Consider the following 18,177-nt stretch of genomic DNA (forward strand, 5'->3'; position numbering starts at 1 on the left):
CAGCTTTGGTGCACCCGATCCCTAAAAAAGGCAACCGCTCAGATCCGTCCAATTATAGGCCTATAGCCATCACCTCCTTGCTCTCCAAGGTAATGGAGTCCCTTATTAACTGCCAGCTCCTGCGGTACCTAGAGGAGAATCAGCTGATTAGTGACCGCCAGTACGGTTTCCGTCGGGGTCGCTCAGCCAGTGATCTTCTAGTTTACCTTACTCACAGGTGGGCTGAAGCAGTTGAGAGCAAGGGGGAGGCATTAGCAGCCAGCTTGGACATAGCGAAGGCCTTCGATCGTGTATGGCACAAAGCGCTTCTTTCGAAGCTTTTTTTCCTTCCTATGGGCTTCCCGGGAAATTATGCAATTGGATTACCAGCTTTTTGGCAGATCGGAGCATCAAGGTCGTTGTCGACGGTGCATGCTCTGACTTAAAATTCGTCAATGCTGGTGTTCCACAAGGCTGCGTCCTATCACCCACTCTGTTTCTTCTGCATATCAATGATTTGTTGCAAATCGGGAACATTCATTGCTATGCAGACGACAGTACCGTTGACACCTTATACACCGGCCGCGCTAATATTTCTCGGGAAAACGTCGAAGAGAACCGGATCAAACTTGTATCTGAAATCGAATCTTCGTTAAACGAAGTCTCGAATTGGGGCCGACTAAATCTAGTCCATTTCAACCCCAAAAAGACGCAAGTTTGCGCGTTAACCGCTAAAAAAACACCATTTGTCGTATCTCCACAATTTGAGAACATTCCGATAGCCGCTACAGGTAGTATCGGAATACTTGGCGTTGATATTTCGAGCCTCGTTCAGTTCCGCGGTCAATTGGAAGGCAAAGCCAAATTGGCTTCAAAAAAGCTGGGTGTGCTCAGCAAGGCGAGACAGTATTTCACGTCGGCCCATCGCCTAAAACTTTACAAGGCGCAAATTCGGCCTCACATGGAGTACTGCTCTCACCTCTGGGCGGGTGCTCCCCAGTACCAGCTCCTTCCATTTGACCGCATTCAACGTAGAGCGGCCCGAGTTATCGACGATCAAGCCCTTTCCGATCTCCTTGATCCTTTGGCTTTGCGTAGAGATGTTGGATCACTTTGCATCTTCTACCGAATTTTTCACGGGGAATGTTCCGAGGAATTGTTCGGATTAATCCCGGCTGCTGAATTTCACCTTCGGACATCTCGCCAAAACTCTAAGTTTCACCCGCACCACCTTGATGTCCGAAAATCCACAACAGCGCGATTTCTCAGACATTTTCTGCCTCGCACAACTACTTGGTGGAACCAGCTTTCGCCGGCGGTTTTTCCGAACCGATACGACATGGGAACCTTCAAGAAAAGAGCGTACTCCTTTCTTAAAGGCCGGCAACGCACCTGCAAGCCCCCTGGTGTTGCAGATGTCCATGGGCGGTGGTAGTCACTTTCCATCAGGTGAGCCTCCTGCTCGTTTGCCACCTATGCCAAAAAAAAAAAAAAAAAAAAAAAAAAAAAAAGTATATATATAATAATAAGTCAGTAGATTAGGAGTTACCAAGCCTAAGCCATCTCTTGTATGAATATCTCCCTTAAAACATGTAAACAAAATTTTATGACGTACATTTGGCGGTTGAGCTGAGATGGCCCAGTGGTTAGAACACGTGCATCTTAACCGATGATTGTGGGTTCAAACCCAGACAAGCATATATGTGCTTAATTTGAGTTCATAATTCATCTCGTGCTCTGCGGTGAAGGAAAACATCGTGAGGAAACCAGCATGTGTCTAATTTCATCGAAATTCTGCCACATGTGCATTCCACCAACTCGCATTGGAACAGCGTATATGTTCCAAACCCTCTCCTTAATGGAAGAGGAGGCCTTATCCCAGCAGTGGGAAATTTACAGGCGGTTACTTTACTTTACTACTTCATTTGACGGTTTCAGACTTGTAAACGTAATAAAAGATAAAAAGTTCACATAATTACAAATTAATATAATGACTGCGACATCGTTCGTTTAAATTTTTTTTTTTTTTGAATAAAGAGATAACCCTTATAAATTGTCACTTAATAATTGTAACATTAACTAAGAGCTCTATTACAAAGATAGCCTACCATATCTTTTTTTAAATTAAGGCGGTATCATTGTATATTTTTATATAATAAATAGAAAGTCACTTATATAAGAACACTTTAATAGCGTTACCTCCATTATGCTTTATTTCACGTCTAACATAACTGTCTAACTGTCGACTAATGAAGTTTTGTAAGACGGTATAAAAAAATAATATGAGAAAACTTTCGCCTTTAATTTGCTTAATTTTTTTGTAATGGCTCTAGTTATTTATATTATACTACATGAGAATTCTCAAACAGTATAATATGACATTAATGACACTGATATTAATTCAAATCCTTACTCTCAGTATGGTTAAGTATCTATGTAATTTTCAGTAAATAATTAATCATTCATTCAATCATTTGACCAATATTTTATACAGGTTCACTATATACATACTTTCAAAGAAGTTTTTATTTAAGACAAAAATAAAATTTTATCTATGTGTATCAAATTATAACATTTTATATTAATTTACTGCCAGCAGAAAGCAATATATTATTTATTCTATCATTAGTTTGTGGTTCGATTTGCAGATACATGAATCAGTGTTACTTCACAATTAGTGACATATTGACTGTTAGAGACAGTGGCCTAGTTAGATGAGGAAGGGCCCCGGTGCATAGAAAAAGAATCGGGACCTCACCCCCTCTTTCCCATCCCTCTTTACCGAATAATTACCCTTTAAAATTATAGATACAAAATAAGAAATCTTGTGCGCAGGGTCGTGTTTTTCTAGCTTCAGATTCTTAAGGTTTAGTTTAGAGGGCCCCCTGAACTCCGAGGCCCTCGTGCACTGCACCACCTGCCCTACGATATCTACGCCACTGTTTAAAGGAATACTTAAGATGTTAAAGACATATACACTAAGAATTTGCAAATTAAAATGTTAAATATCGTTAATTATTTAATAAATAAGGCTTATTACTCAATACCTTAATACAAAATTATGTAGGTGCATGATAAAATGTTACTTTTGTTGATTTTTGTGCAAAATATATTTTTCAATAAATAATATTTTACTAACATAACTTATATTAATGTAAGCTAGTAACGAACCGGTTTTATACAGTAGATCCTCCTTTCCTTTATATTACCCTTTATTTAATAGAAATAAAATCAAGTGACTAACAGAGTATTACTTTATTATTCTGAATTGTACGATTACAATTCCAAATTAAACCACCCTTCGCTAATATCAGGAGCCGTCCTTAGCGACAGTTTTATTGCACTCAATATAGGGAGGAACAAATAAACGAAGCAATTACTCTCTAACAACTTCCTTTTAATAGAAAACCCTGCAGATAAACTTAAACACGAACGTCGAGAGTTATTGGTTCTTTTAATACTTTTATCCTTATACAAACTGGAAGCAATAGAATACACTTTTGTTTATAAAGTTTTCAATATATTTTATTTTAAGGTCAGACGATTTTAAAGTTGGAGTTCAATTTTATCTTCGTATCAGATGGAGTAAAATGTATTTTTACTTTGATCTCAGGAAAGATTGATGATACATATACAATTATTTCAACTGACACTCATAACATTATCTTCGAATACATTCGAATACATATTTTGAAATTCGCCTTCAGATTAACCATTTCGATGGTTTATCTGATTCGATGAAGCATTCATCCAAGTCGGATCGATAAAAGGTTATTAAGTTTAATAAAAATAAAATTATTAAAAATCAAGCAGTAGCCCAGACTTTGGAAGTTAGAATCTCGTGTCTCGGATAGCACGTAGAACTGTTGGTCTTGCGCCGGAACTCTTTCCGGTCTTCGAATATATCATCAAATTATGACAGTGATGGAATAGAGAACTGTTTACACACATTTCTGCACTATAGTATGTTGTGCGTAGTTGGCTAGTCTTCCTTAAGCTTGGTTGCCGTCGAAATCGGTCATGACGATATTATTAAGGTCACAGATTCTAGGGCCAACAACAGCGAACAAGACTAACGAAAGTAAAGTAAATTTTACGCAACATATAAAGGTAATTAATCTTAATGTTTTAAAGTGGTACAAAGAAAAAAATATATATAAGAAATTAACATTAAAATTATACTAGTTTAAGTAAAAAAATCTTATGTTATATCACAGTTGCGCAATTTAGTACTGTTTAATTATTTTGATATGTTTTTTTTTTCTTACAAAATATAAATTGCGAAGCTCTTATGTACGGAGATACTACTGAGATTACGCACTGAATGTACTGGTATCTATTATTATGAGCGCAAATAAGTATCTTTTAAAAAATATATAAGGAATCCAGACGAGCGAAAAGGTCACCCGATGGTAAATAGTCCCTTCTCTTTTGGACATTATCAATGTGAGAAATATAAATCACTCCGTACACTTTCAATGCCCCGCAAACAATGGGTTCTAGAGGTGATATATATGTGAATATGTAGGCTGTATTTACAGTACTCACTGAACCGTTAACCAAAATTACATGAAACAAGTTAAAGTTTGACTCAAATAAATAATTTAACGTACCAGGATCAACGTATTTGAGGACGAATTGAACATCAGGGCCCAGGGCTGAAGCTAATTCAAGCGGCAATTCGCTATCTCGGAGAACGTGAACTGAAAAAGAGAAACATTTAAATTATAATTGGTAGCCACTTATTACTTTCTACATTCGTGGTTAACGTGGAACGAGTAGTATAACTCTTTAACCTTCCGCAATAAATGGGCTTTTACTTAAAACGCATTTAATCAAATCAGACTTATCCGACAGATCTAGATAACGAGATTAGCACGGTCAAACAAACAAACTCTTTATCTTATAATATCAATAAAGATTACAGCGACCGGCGAGTTAAGTGTAAATACAACTCTCCAGGAATAAAGGTAATAGGATGAACCATATACTACATAGTTAATAAAATCTTTTGATTATACATATAAAAAATTAGGCCAAACGAATTCATATTCACCAGTCTTCATCCGTGATTTATATGAAAGTATAATAAAATCTAGGAAACAATGTTAAGACAGGAAACGCCGTAAAAATGTCGACGAGAACAAGCGTAGGTATATTTTTCTCTAATTCCAAATTATATATTCGCGCCGTTTGCAGTTGAAATACTTGCATCTTGGAGTAATAGTTTAAGAAGTTTTCTAACACTTATTACACAGCTCAAACCCCCCGCCCGAGAATGAGACAGACTTATTGCCACCACTGGTAACAAGAGGTTGGGTTCCCTTTAAGCCTAATGTTAGTAAGTAAATACATATGCTAATAAATAGAATCTTTATAGTATACCTACTATACCTAATATAAAAGCGCGAATCTAATACAATGCAATTGGCTGTGTTAAACTCGTTTAAAAAATTTACTTGAATGCTAAAATTAAATACAACATTATATAATCTTTACAATCAACACAGGCTTTAAGTATAGTACGTAATGCATATATGTATTTTTAAACTATAGATTGAATTAAAGAGGCTTTTATCCCACATCATTTCGGCTTATATTTTTAGTATCAAATAAGTGGATACAACAACAACAAACAACAACAACAGCCTGTAAATTCCCACTACTGGGCTAAAGGCCTCCTCTCCCTTAGAGGAGAAGGTTTGGAACATATTCCACCTCGCTGTTCCAATGGGGGTTGGTGGAATACACTTGTGGCAGAATTTCTATGAAATTTGTCACATGCAGGTTTCCTCACGATGTTTTCCTTCACCGCTGAGAACGAGATGAATTACAAAGAAAATTAAGTACATGAATCAGCGGTGCTTGCCTGTGTTTAAACCCGCAATCATCGGTTAAGATGCACGCGTTCTAACCACTGGGCCATCTCGACTCAATAAGTGGATACTGATACCTAATTATTTTATTGGTCAATTTATATTTAAATATTTCATCAACTAGAACCGCGGTATAACCGCTTATAAAATGATATTACACAAGGGGCAACAAATACACAGAACTTTCATAAAATATCAAAGGAAAAGATTACATTTAATTTATAAAGGACGTCTCCAAAAATCTTATTTCCGTCAAAAGAAACGTACACTCATCAGCGTGGCGAAACGGTGACCTATATACTACAAACGTGAATAGCAACATTAACATTCCTCATAGGCTCGTAAAAAATATGATAAGAAATAAAGCATTGTACATTTATCTCCTAAAGTAAACAATTGTGATATGTACATTTTTAAAGGCATAAAAATCTAATTACAAAAAATATTTATATTTATTACGATACAGTTATAAAATTATTACAATTTTATACCATTTTTTATTCATATTGTTGACAGGGAGAAACTCAGATAAATGGTTCACCTGCGACCATAGACTGTCAGCAATACATATATAAATATACATTGCTACCGTCAATGCGCCGCCAGCTATGAAATGATATTATGGCCGTTGTACCTGAAATTATTCTAGCTAGCCCAAAATATAGAACTAAAGCGTATTGTACGTGTATATTAGGTGGCAGAATAACTTATGACGGGGTAGTACCAAATTAGTAGCTAGTACAAAGACCTTCATGTTTATACAAATACTAGTGATCCGCCCCGAATTCGCACGGGTAAAATACTGATAATAAAATTATGTACTATAAAAGATGTGTTTATTTACGACATCACATTGGATTTTTTTTAATTATGATTGTTTCTTTACTATATTGTCGATGTATTATGTACATAGAACGTCCTTTCGAATCAATGCTTTGTGATAAAAAAAATTATAATTTACTAAAACAAATGCAGAACTGAGACAACAATAGAAATATCATATACGTTTTTTAAACATGTCTTGAATTTTAATTGAAGAAACTTGTGATCTCAACAAATACTATATTATTATGGTAATACAATGAATACGTAACAAGTAAAACATATACACTCATCGTCAGTGTCATAACAAATTATAAAACAAAGTCGCTTACCGCTGTCTGTCCCTATGTATGCTTAGATCTTTAAAATTACGCAACGATTTTTGATGCGTTTTTTTATTGATAGAGTGATTCGAAAGGAAGGTTTTTGTATATGTATTATATAATATATGAACAATATAGTAAAGAAACAAGAAAAAATCTGTAGTTTATTTAGTAAAAGCATTGCACCCGTGCGAAGCGGGGCAGATCGCTAGTTTAAGATAATTGTAAACGCCCCTTGCAACCTTCTCTAATTTCTACTTATACTATGTACTCGTATAACTCAATTCATTACATAAAATATTTATTAACTACGATAGTATGAAGCTGTTTTTTTACCGGAATCATAATTCATGTATTTAATAAATACTATTTGTTGAAGAGGTTGAAATGACAACTGCACTTACTCACTTCATAATACTAGTTATTTTCGTAATTCTAGTGTTACTTAATACAGGGTCTTTCGATAACCGACTATTAAGGAAATATTCATTCCATACATGAAGCATACATTCTTTACTAGGTACCTTGTGTTTTTTTTTACTTTCATATAAATATAAGGTGTAAAAAGTTACGCTCCACAGACTTAATTATAATGCAGAGAACATTGCATCATCTTTACTTTTTGTTTCTTTTTATCAGTTTTTTTTTTATTTAATTTATTTAAGCAGACTAGGAACTGGGTCACCACTGCCCACAGATATTGACACTAAGAAATATTAATCATATCTTACAACGCCCCTGGAAAGTAAGGTCTCTTGGGTATAGATTTTTACTTCATATTTATTACTTTTATATTATATATCCTTCAAACTATGTCGCAGCAATGCTAAGAATTGCAGTTTGGTGATTTACTACGTAATAAATTGCAATAAATGCAGGTTCAAACCCAGGCAAGCACCGCTGATTCATGTGCTTAATTTGTCTTTATAATTCATCTCGTGCTCAGCGGTGAAGGAAAACATCGCGAGGAAACCTGCATGTGACAAATTTCATAGAAATTCTGCCACATGTGTATTCCACCAACCCGCATTGGAACAGCGTGGTGGAATATGTTCCAAACCTTCTCCTCAAAGGGAGAGGAGGCCTTTAGCCCAGCAGTGGGAATTTACAGGCTGATGTTGTTGTTGTTGTTAATGAGCCGAACTTACCCAGCAAACTAATTTTTAATAATTTTCATTGATAACCATATTCTTCGCAAAATTTAAAAATTCGCAATGACGTAAGATCATTAATATGAATTACACCGCATTTTTCATTTATCTATATAAATATACTATATATATAAAGATAACTTGTTACGGTTTTATATCCAAAAGTCCAAGACTTACATAAAGTTGAGCGCCTATAAAAAAATATAAGCAATAATTGCTTTCCGTGCAAATAATTGAGTGAATTATTTCATAAAAATATACGATGATATTACAAAGTGGTTCTCGCTGTCGTCGCTCGTGCGATATAAAAACTTCCTTTGTTGATTATATTTCGAAGAAACAAATCACTTATAGTTTATTGAAGATACTACGAACCGAAATTGATTATAACTCAATCAGAATTATCAATTATAATAAGTTTTTTGTACGTAATCTGACACTATTTTTAAATAAAAACAAGATCTTTTTCATAATTTTCGAAAGTACAATAATTATAATACATTATTCTATATTTAAAAATATAGGACCAAAGTAAAAGTCACTGTAAGCGTAAATTACCTTCAAAAATCACATCATGCCTAATAAGGCGCTTCGTAGAAGGGACTTTTCGCTAGACATTTTCGTATAACCTCGTCCGGTCCGAACAAGCCACAATAATATTACCAACCCCTCGCGTGTACGCTTTATCATGGTCCTTCTTCGTGAACATAAGTTCATTACGCCAAATTATAGTTGTTACCTCGCAATTTGCTTTTGCATGTTTTTCTGATGAGAAATTAATGTACGCTAACTTATTCAGTTTCTGCGAAATCATATTAACATCTCTGATTTTATGTTGATAATACTTTTCCACATTGTTTTATTTTTTTAAACATGGATATTGAGTTCACACAATTATTTTTTATTGTAACATTCGAACCTGCAAAGGGAAACTGCAAGACGTAATGAAAATAATTTGTCCTACATTGATTAACGTACGGAACATCGTCGTGACAATTGAACAATTGTACTTTATATAAGTAGCATTACTTAAAAAACAATGACTGAAATTATCTTATAAATCGTGTCCAGATAAGATTTATTATTTTAAATAAAATCATGAAAAAATGATTATTAGCAGGAATGCGAGCTAATCGATCTGTAAGTAACCAGAAGATTATTGTAAGGAGACAATAATACGGCAATTAACATTGGAAAAAAAAAGTTAAATTTGATTCAAACTATATAACTAAAAATCCTTCATGGGCAAATATATAAATTGTTTTTAAAAACAATGTTACTGTCAATATTTTAAATCGCATCCAATAGTGGGGTCGAAAGATTTCCTTGACCGATCCGTCGAGTGAAAATGACATTTCGGACATATCTTTCCCACGGAGGACTCGATCGGGAGGCAATTACGTCGGCGTCTCGTTTTTGCTGAGAGTGAACTGCAAGATAAACTTTGTGTAACCGTCATCGCTCTTTATACAGTAACAAGACATTTTTAATTAAACCTCTTTCAAACGTATTCAACTGCCGAAGTTAATCGATATCATTGATATCGATTATCGAAAATCGAAACCTTTTTCGTAGTAACATCGATTTATCGGCCCCAGATATCATTAAATATATGTAATATATTTTTTGTAATTATTGAAAATTGTTACTATGAATAAGATAATGTTTTTTTTTTAATTCAATAATAACTGGTAAACAATTTAATTACAAGTTCTTAACGCAAATGATTATTTTCTTATGTTGTAAGTAATTTCAATATTCAACGTTATTTCAAATGTTTTGCAATTGTGATGTTCAATATAACATAGTTGTTTTTATCCCACGACGATTTACGTCAAGGAACACCCATCAAGTACTGTTAAGGTAAATTAAAGTGACACTGTGTAACGGATCGGATGTTTTTGTGGGAAAGCCTGAACAGTATCTAGACACTAATGTTATAAACTTCTTGCAAACCGTTATATATAATATAAACACGGGTGCTTATGCTATTGAACATTGCTTTTGACTGAGTGCGGTAATATTTACAAAATCTGTCTAGAGTATACCAATATAATACCGGTACATCTATTTACCGGTTTTGTCAAGCTTGTGACTATTTTTATGAACCAAAACTACTCATATTTATAATAATATTTTTTGTTGGGCTTGTGCCAAAAAAGAAAATCACAAAATCTGGGCTCGATAGGTAGCGTTACGGTCGAGTTATTAATAAATTACAAGTGGGTCTCCCGCAAAACTTCACGTTTATTCATAAGAATTGGAGATTGTCGATACCAATTTTCTTTAAATTTATTTAGTTTTTATACAGCCTTAGTAATGCTTAGCCGGCCAGTAATTTTTTTCCGCTCTTTAATACTAACTCAATGACAAAATTTAGTAACTAGCAATCAGAAATATTTTTTATTTTTCTGCCGATCTAAGGCTAGATCTAGGCTAGGCTCTTTAAAATGAGATCATAACCAATTCTCTATATACTTACGCTATTTACATAAAATATTTGTCTTAAATATAAAGTGAGATAAAAAATAATACTATTTCTCATCTGAGTTACAAAGATATTACATTATATTAGTATTTGTGTTTAGGATTTAGACCAAAAATTATAGTTAATTTATTAATTTATATTTTCATATTAATATTTAATAATTTATTAATATCTTAATATTTAAAATAATTATAACGTAATTCATCAATTCACTGCTTATCGTTCCATTCGTGCTCACAATCCGCCCTCGCGGGTAAACGTCATCTATTCACCAGCAATATTATCGCCAGTTGACACCGTTGGGTTTGCATTGCTTACTCCAGTATAGAGAAGGAAATATAACACGTTTCGAGTAGATTTCCATGCCAAAGTTTGATAATGCCAGATGTAATAATGTGTATTATAAGATATTGATAAAGTAAAAAAATAATTAAGTAACATCCTGTTAATATTCTCAACTAGACTAATGCCTCCTCTTTATTTGAGCAGAAAGTTTGGAACTAAATCCACCACGCTATTGAAATTAAGACCTGAAGGCTTCCTAACGATTTATTTTATTCAGATTCGGCACGAATAAATGAATTATAAGCACAAATTAAATATTTAAAAATTCAGTGGTGCTTGCCTGGGTTTTACCCCATCATTGGCTAAGAACGACTGGACTACCTCGGGTATTATACTTTACATAGGTATAATAAAATAATATTTTGTGTCTGAAGATTATTATTAGATATATTTATAGTAAAATTGCTTGCATTAAAACATAGTCATAACTAAAATTTCCATAATGCAGAATATGTTATTGTCGATAAAGGTAAAGTGAGCAATTACAATAAATTTCAAGTTTGCAAATCCATTCATTGTATATACACGAAGTTTCTCCATCTCGCGTATTCTCTAAGTGGAGATGACAAACTTCAGTAACAAACTATAGTTCAATCCTCACTGAACTTTGTACAAAACTGTGACATCATTATGGAACGTAAGGACCTGAGTCTAAACTTACTGCATATTTGGTATCAAAGTGTATACAAGTCTTATGTACTAGACACCAAATTAGCCTACTCTAATTTACTTTTACTTTATAATAATAAGATAAGAGATTTTCAAGAAACTGAGAATTTTACTTTTACTTTATCAAGTATGCATGAAAGAGCGGAGACAGCTTAGTGGTTAGAACGCTTGGATCTTAACTGATGATTGCGACTTCAAACCCAGGTATGCACCCCTGAATTTTCTTATGCTTAATTTGTGTTATGATTCATAGTATCATTCATTCATTCAAAGTCTGCCATGCCATCTACATGTGTATCCACCAACCGGCTTTGGACAGCGAAGTGGAACATGCTTCAAACCTTTTCCTCAAAGGGAGAGGAGGCCTTGGCCCAGCAGTGTTAAATTTATAGGTTGTAAATGTAATTTAAAAAAAAGGTATGCACATGTTAAATTCTTTGTTACCTCGTGCTGAATGAATGAGTGAATGAATATGTCTTATGGAAATCAAAATGCATCCCATGATTCTCTTCCACAGTTTACCAACTGGCACTGGAGCGGCGTGATGGATGTACCTAACTTCACATTAAGACAAATACGATCAGTTATTTTACTTAACTTTATAATAAAAATATCCTAGAACTATTACAAAACTCAGAAAAACTCAGCAACGCAACACCTTCTCTTGAAATTTAAGAGTTTAATATCTCAAAAGCACTTTTACTGTACGGTTTCTTCCACAGTGCACTATTTTAATAATATCGTAATTTAAGTCACAAACTTGAAATTGTTTTGCCAAAGGAAAAATTTGAATGGCACTTACTTCGATGCCAATTTCATACATATGTGAATCGAACTTATTATAATTACTTATTTAAATAATCAAAAGTTCGTTAAATATGTAAAAGTCGCCATTGATATTCATAGAATATTAACAAACAACAACAGGCTGCAAATTTTCACACGAGCAATTAGCGGTGCTTGCCTGGGTTTGAACCCGTAATCATCAGTCAAGCTGCACGCGTTCGTACCACTGGGCCATCTCGACTCACCACCGGACTATGTCGGCTCATAGAACATAGTATTGAAAAGTTTTACCTCCATGGTGAGGATGTACGCTCAGCAGCAGGCAAGGCTCGTCGCCAGGATCTCGACAGCAATCGAGAACGTCTCGACTGGTCGTGTGTGGTGTGACGGGCACCGGCGTTGGAGACCAACCCGCGCCGCTCTCGCACCACACTCGCACTATCATCTGTTACAAGAAACAAAACAATTAACTAGATAACAATATATATTTCATGTATTTAATAAAGATCTATAGGATGTAAGTTAGAGTATTTCATTCGAAGGGTTCAACCTGACACAAGCACTACTGAATTTACACATACATGACTGATGTTTATCGGTGCCCATTATTGATTTATAATATCGTGAGGAAACCTGCATAAATAGACATTATTCAAGAAGGCTTTTACAAGAACTTTTGAATAGTCTTTTTATACAATTATATTAAACGTAAAGCTACCACGTTCGTAATATAGATTCTATAGACTAGTAAGAAATAGTAATCAATAGTTACTCTTCTTTACATAGTATAAAAGAAAGAATATTCTCAAAAAAATTTTAAGCTTATCTGTGATTATACAGAATATTAAAAAAAAACACTACAAAATTGTTTGTGTTTGCACATAATACAGCTATTTGGCGACGACGTATAGATTTCAACATATGCAGTTATTTAAATTCAAGTTATTTTTATGTTTAAAAAACAAACGCCACACGGAATAAATAATTAAAAGATAATATTGTTTATAACATAACATTAAATAATCAATTAGTATCTAATATAATTCTAAGATTAAATTAAGTCTGAATGGTTAGCATTTATAGTCAAGATAATTAGCATCGCATAAAGACCCCGAGGACATTTTGTCTATGAATATTTTACACGCTTTAATTAAATTAGAATTTATCAATAAGTTAACTTCTTTATATTTTCATTTGAATTCCTTACTATTAAGCACTTTATTTAAAATTGCAATAAGAAACAAAGCCATTTCCGTTGAAACAAATATTGTGGACCAGTGTTCTGTGCGTAACTCTTTTTAACTTCTATTAATTTAAAATTCATCTTGCGCTCGGAAAAAAAAGAAACCAGCAATGTTAGATGTCAGTATAGTAGTAGCAGTACCACCTATAGTGTTAATATTATCTATCATATCTACTGATCTGAAATTGAAGAGCGTGGTACAATGACTACCTTCCCTGTATACGGAGAGAAGACATTTACTGGCTGTTATTTTATACAAATTATTCAATGTTAATGATTGTAGGGTACTAATCATTTTGACTGGTATGTTATCGTAATGAAATCTCGTTATAAATCTTACTAATATTTTAAATAAATCACATTATGTAATACAATTTACATTTAATTATCACACGTTCTAATTAGGTGTCTTTATCAAAACGTAAATCACCGAATACTAATATATTACAAGCTAGTCGAATACAGAATAAAATCGATAGATAAGCAAGCACTTTCGTCTGTCTGTCTATCGAGTGTCAGCACTAACGAACGGTTAGTGCAGCGGTAGGTAACCGGGCTAAATATTTTAATGGAAAACCAACCTTACCTACTCAGATATAAAGACAATAAATGCTTGCATATATATCTGTGTTATGGTCATAGTACATACTTCGGTGTTAATTAGTTGTCTGCTATTGGGAGTAGAGGTAATGAAGAAATGAATAATCAAATTAGATCGCAAATACGTACAATTTTCAAGCTTACACAGCACAGTACGTAGCAATTATAGCACAGCTTTCGGGAACTCAACAATCGATGTGCTTCAATTTAAATTTACCTTTTGATGATGCGTTCTGGAGGCCAATTTTAAAGTAAAATTGTAACGATTTCGATACGTTCGCGATTCTATATCGATATAACATCGAACGATCATTCGATTCAATCGTTGCGCTTTCACCCGGTTGTTTTAATAGCAACTAAAGGACAACGATTACGTTTTGGGAGTATGACAATAACCTTCAATTTTGTTAATACAATTAGCCCTCTGCTGTTAATTCTAATAAATATGTATATCACCAAATAATTATAACTAAAGCACGCTTACATTATAAGTACGGAGTATTAACTAATCGGAAGATATGGTTTACGTAAACTCTTTATACCAGAATCGATTTAAACAAACGAAATCTCGTGAGAATCGAAGAAATATTGCCAATGTGTTGTGGTAAGTGCCTCTGTGTGACGTAATCAGAAATCTTATCTAATGACGGGTAAAAGTCAAATTGTTATGATTGCGTCTGTCATTCTTTTGTTCGGGAGATATCCATACAGATAAAACAATAAATAATGTTAATAAGTAATCTGCTCAAGAGGCATTCAAATTACAATTGCATATAAATTTATAAGTCTGCAGCTATTGCTATTTATTTTTTATGATATTAAAGAAGAATAGCAAATATTTAGTCGAATGAATTTAATGTCCATAATGTGTTCAAAATAATCAGCATAATTGACACTATACTCGTATCTCTTTTTTACAGATATAGATTGATATAGGAATGATGTAAATATTATACCGTATATAATTATTTCAAGGAAATTAAATAAAGATAGCGCCAGAGATACTTCAGACCTGTTAGACAGAAACACTTGAACATTTTTATGGTCCTGTGCGTATCGAGAGTCATTACAAATTATCCGGACAAAAAATATCTAAGCAATAAGTCATAGTTATGATTGATCGTTTTATAGATGCACCGCTTTTAGAATCTTCGATAAGCACTTAACTGAGCACATAACTCATTGGACAGAACCTCTTGGAAGTGACCAAATAGTGTAAATTATAAATCACTTTTTCGCATCTGCACTAAATTCGTAATCGTAATATTTATTTATTTACCTATATTATGACGTTTATTTATACATAATGATTATACATTTATAAACTGTTGTATACATTTAATAAAATTGTGGCAAATAGTTACGATTTTATAAAAAATAAAAATTTGTTTTCCAAATACGTTATGAACTAATTCTGAATATTTAAGAACGAAACCGGATCAAATCGGTTATAATAAAACAGATAGCGATAGGCGAGCATTTTCTGCAGAAAGTACAAAATACCGAGCTTTAGAAATCTTCAAGAGGTGTCTTACTCGAGATAAGAGTTACACTTAGTTACAGGAAAACGTACCTATAAAATACGACGTGATTTAACTCAATTACTTTTGGTTTCGTTAATCAAGACCTATTGTGTTACAAACATACTTGGAACAAATTGAGTATTTTGTTTTTTTGTCAATATTTCGAGGCATTATAAACATATGATTTTATCAATCACATGTTGTTTTATTATAATGGATTATTTAAACATTTAATTCAAATATGTTTACTTTTCAATTTATAAAAATATACAGAAAATGATCGCAGTACTGTTACATTTGTAACCGAAATATTTATATTTTTTTTTAATAATAAAAAACGTACAATTTATATTGATTTCGAATATTCATAAGCACACGCTATGAATGAAAATGATAACATATATGTATTGGTTAATAATTAAACTATGACTATGAATTCGGATAATGTCAATATAATGTATAAAGATTCTTAAAACTAAAACATGTATTACTAATTCCAATAAAAATACCCCATATTTTGTCTTTCTCATCATCATTACCATGCATGTCACATACTCAGGTTCGACAACGTGTATACTCTGTATATAACTCTATGGAAATGATTTGGCAGAATACTTTAGCCGATGGGTTTGCTTTCCGCTACAAATCCGCGTTTGAAGCGTGTATCTCCTCGATTGGACGCGCTGAACAAAAGTTAGCCGACTAAGGCAGTCGCTCTTCACACAAACGAGTGTTACCGAAACGCCAGCGCCAGCTAGATCGGTTCTACTCTAAAAAAACCACATGGAACGTATGTACACAAATGAGACCGAATATAGTAAATATCACGAATTTGGTCTCTGTTGTATATCGTTTAATAAAGTACTAATCATACAGTACACCGATTATTTCCTTAAAATATTATGCGTTATCATTACATAGTATAAAACAAGGCGCTTACTGCTGTCTGTCCCTATGTATGCTTAGATCTTTAAAATTACGCAACGGATTTTGATGTGGTTTTTTTAATAAAGAGAGTTATTCGACAGGAAGGTTTATGTGTATAATACATGGACAATATAGTAAAGTAACACTGATAATGTTAGAAGTTTCTAATTTGATTTCGTAAATAAACAAATTCTATAGTATATGCACTTTGGTATCAGTTATTGCAAGCGTGCTAAGTCGGGGCGGGTGGCTAGTAATAAATAAATCACATCAATAAAATAGAGACACAATACGAACTAGAACATTCATAAAATACTACTAAATACCACGCAAGGTTTAATCTTTACAAATCATCGACAAAAAAACTCAAAGCATTTCGATTACCAAACTTGATGATTGATAGATTAGTAGTTGCCAATAAAACAGACACTAAAAACGTTTGATATATAAGCGAACTCTTGTAGATCGATCCTTTCACCGTAACAGAACATAATATTGTTTAAGACATTATTTTGCAAGAATCGTTCAAAACGTGACATTTTGTGTCGTGTTCTAGTTAGTCTTCCATGATCCATTTGTTGTTCAGACTCAATAATGCAATGAAAACATTTAGCAACAATATAATGTTATTTCCTTTTAAATTTTCATCGATGAAATACATTACATTATTGCTAACATAATTGAATTATCCAATGAAAATGTTATTAATATTTTTTAAAGTATTAAAAGTAAAAGTAAAAGAAGTATAAGAGGAAGGTCAGGGAAGCGGAACCTAACGACCTGGTAACTATTGGCACCAACGTCACCTGTGTATGAACTAGTGCGAAAATGGCGTGAAATCACATTATTGGAACTTTTACCTTGCACCGTTATTATATTTTCTGCTGGTATACAGCTTGTTAGGACTTAAAATAAAATTGGAAACGTTTTTAAAAATATGAATACAACGAATAAATATGTCGAATTTTCTATAAAGAAGAGAAATTGTTTTCCTTACTGAAAATACGAAATGGTGAATAGATGCCAAATTCAAAATATGATTATAAATAGTGATTAGAATTATATTCTTAACTTTTGTTAATTTTAAACTTATTATGCTATTCTAATGAGATTATATTCGAATAATAAAAGTGCAACGAGTATGTATATAAATAAAATAAACTAGAGAACTAATTGGAAGATTTATTCGAAACTCGTCTGAAATCGAGTTAGACGTAATATTCCTAGAATCGAAAAATAAAAGATACTAACAAAAAAATTCCAAGCTGCTCGGGGCATTATCAGCCAGAGGCGTAAGTCTTCATATATGGTACTTGCAAAACGAGAAGTATCACATCGTATTAGGAACTACAAATAGAGGCATGCTCTGATTATAATCACTTCCATTCATCAAAAACATCAGCATATACCAACATGTACGTAGATGAATGGCTTACTTTATATTC

General features: G+C 33.2%; 1 protein-coding gene across 1 annotated transcript in view; it reads right to left on the reverse strand.

The window, feature by feature from the left end:
* Positions 1–18,177, reverse strand: part of LOC124535560 (apoptosis-stimulating of p53 protein 1) — a 257,185-nt gene that overhangs the window by 184,320 nt on the left and 54,688 nt on the right. Inside the window, exons 3-4 of the mRNA XM_047111806.1 lie at positions 12,731–12,884; positions 4,593–4,682 (exon numbers count right to left, since the gene is read on the reverse strand). Of these exons, the coding sequence (XP_046967762.1) occupies positions 4,593–4,682; positions 12,731–12,884 (244 nt within the window). The remainder of the gene's footprint in view (positions 1–4,592; positions 4,683–12,730; positions 12,885–18,177) is intronic.

Source organism: Vanessa cardui, chromosome 15 (genome assembly GCF_905220365.1).
Source record: "Vanessa cardui chromosome 15, ilVanCard2.1, whole genome shotgun sequence".
Taxonomy (NCBI): Eukaryota; Metazoa; Arthropoda; class Insecta; order Lepidoptera; family Nymphalidae; genus Vanessa; species Vanessa cardui.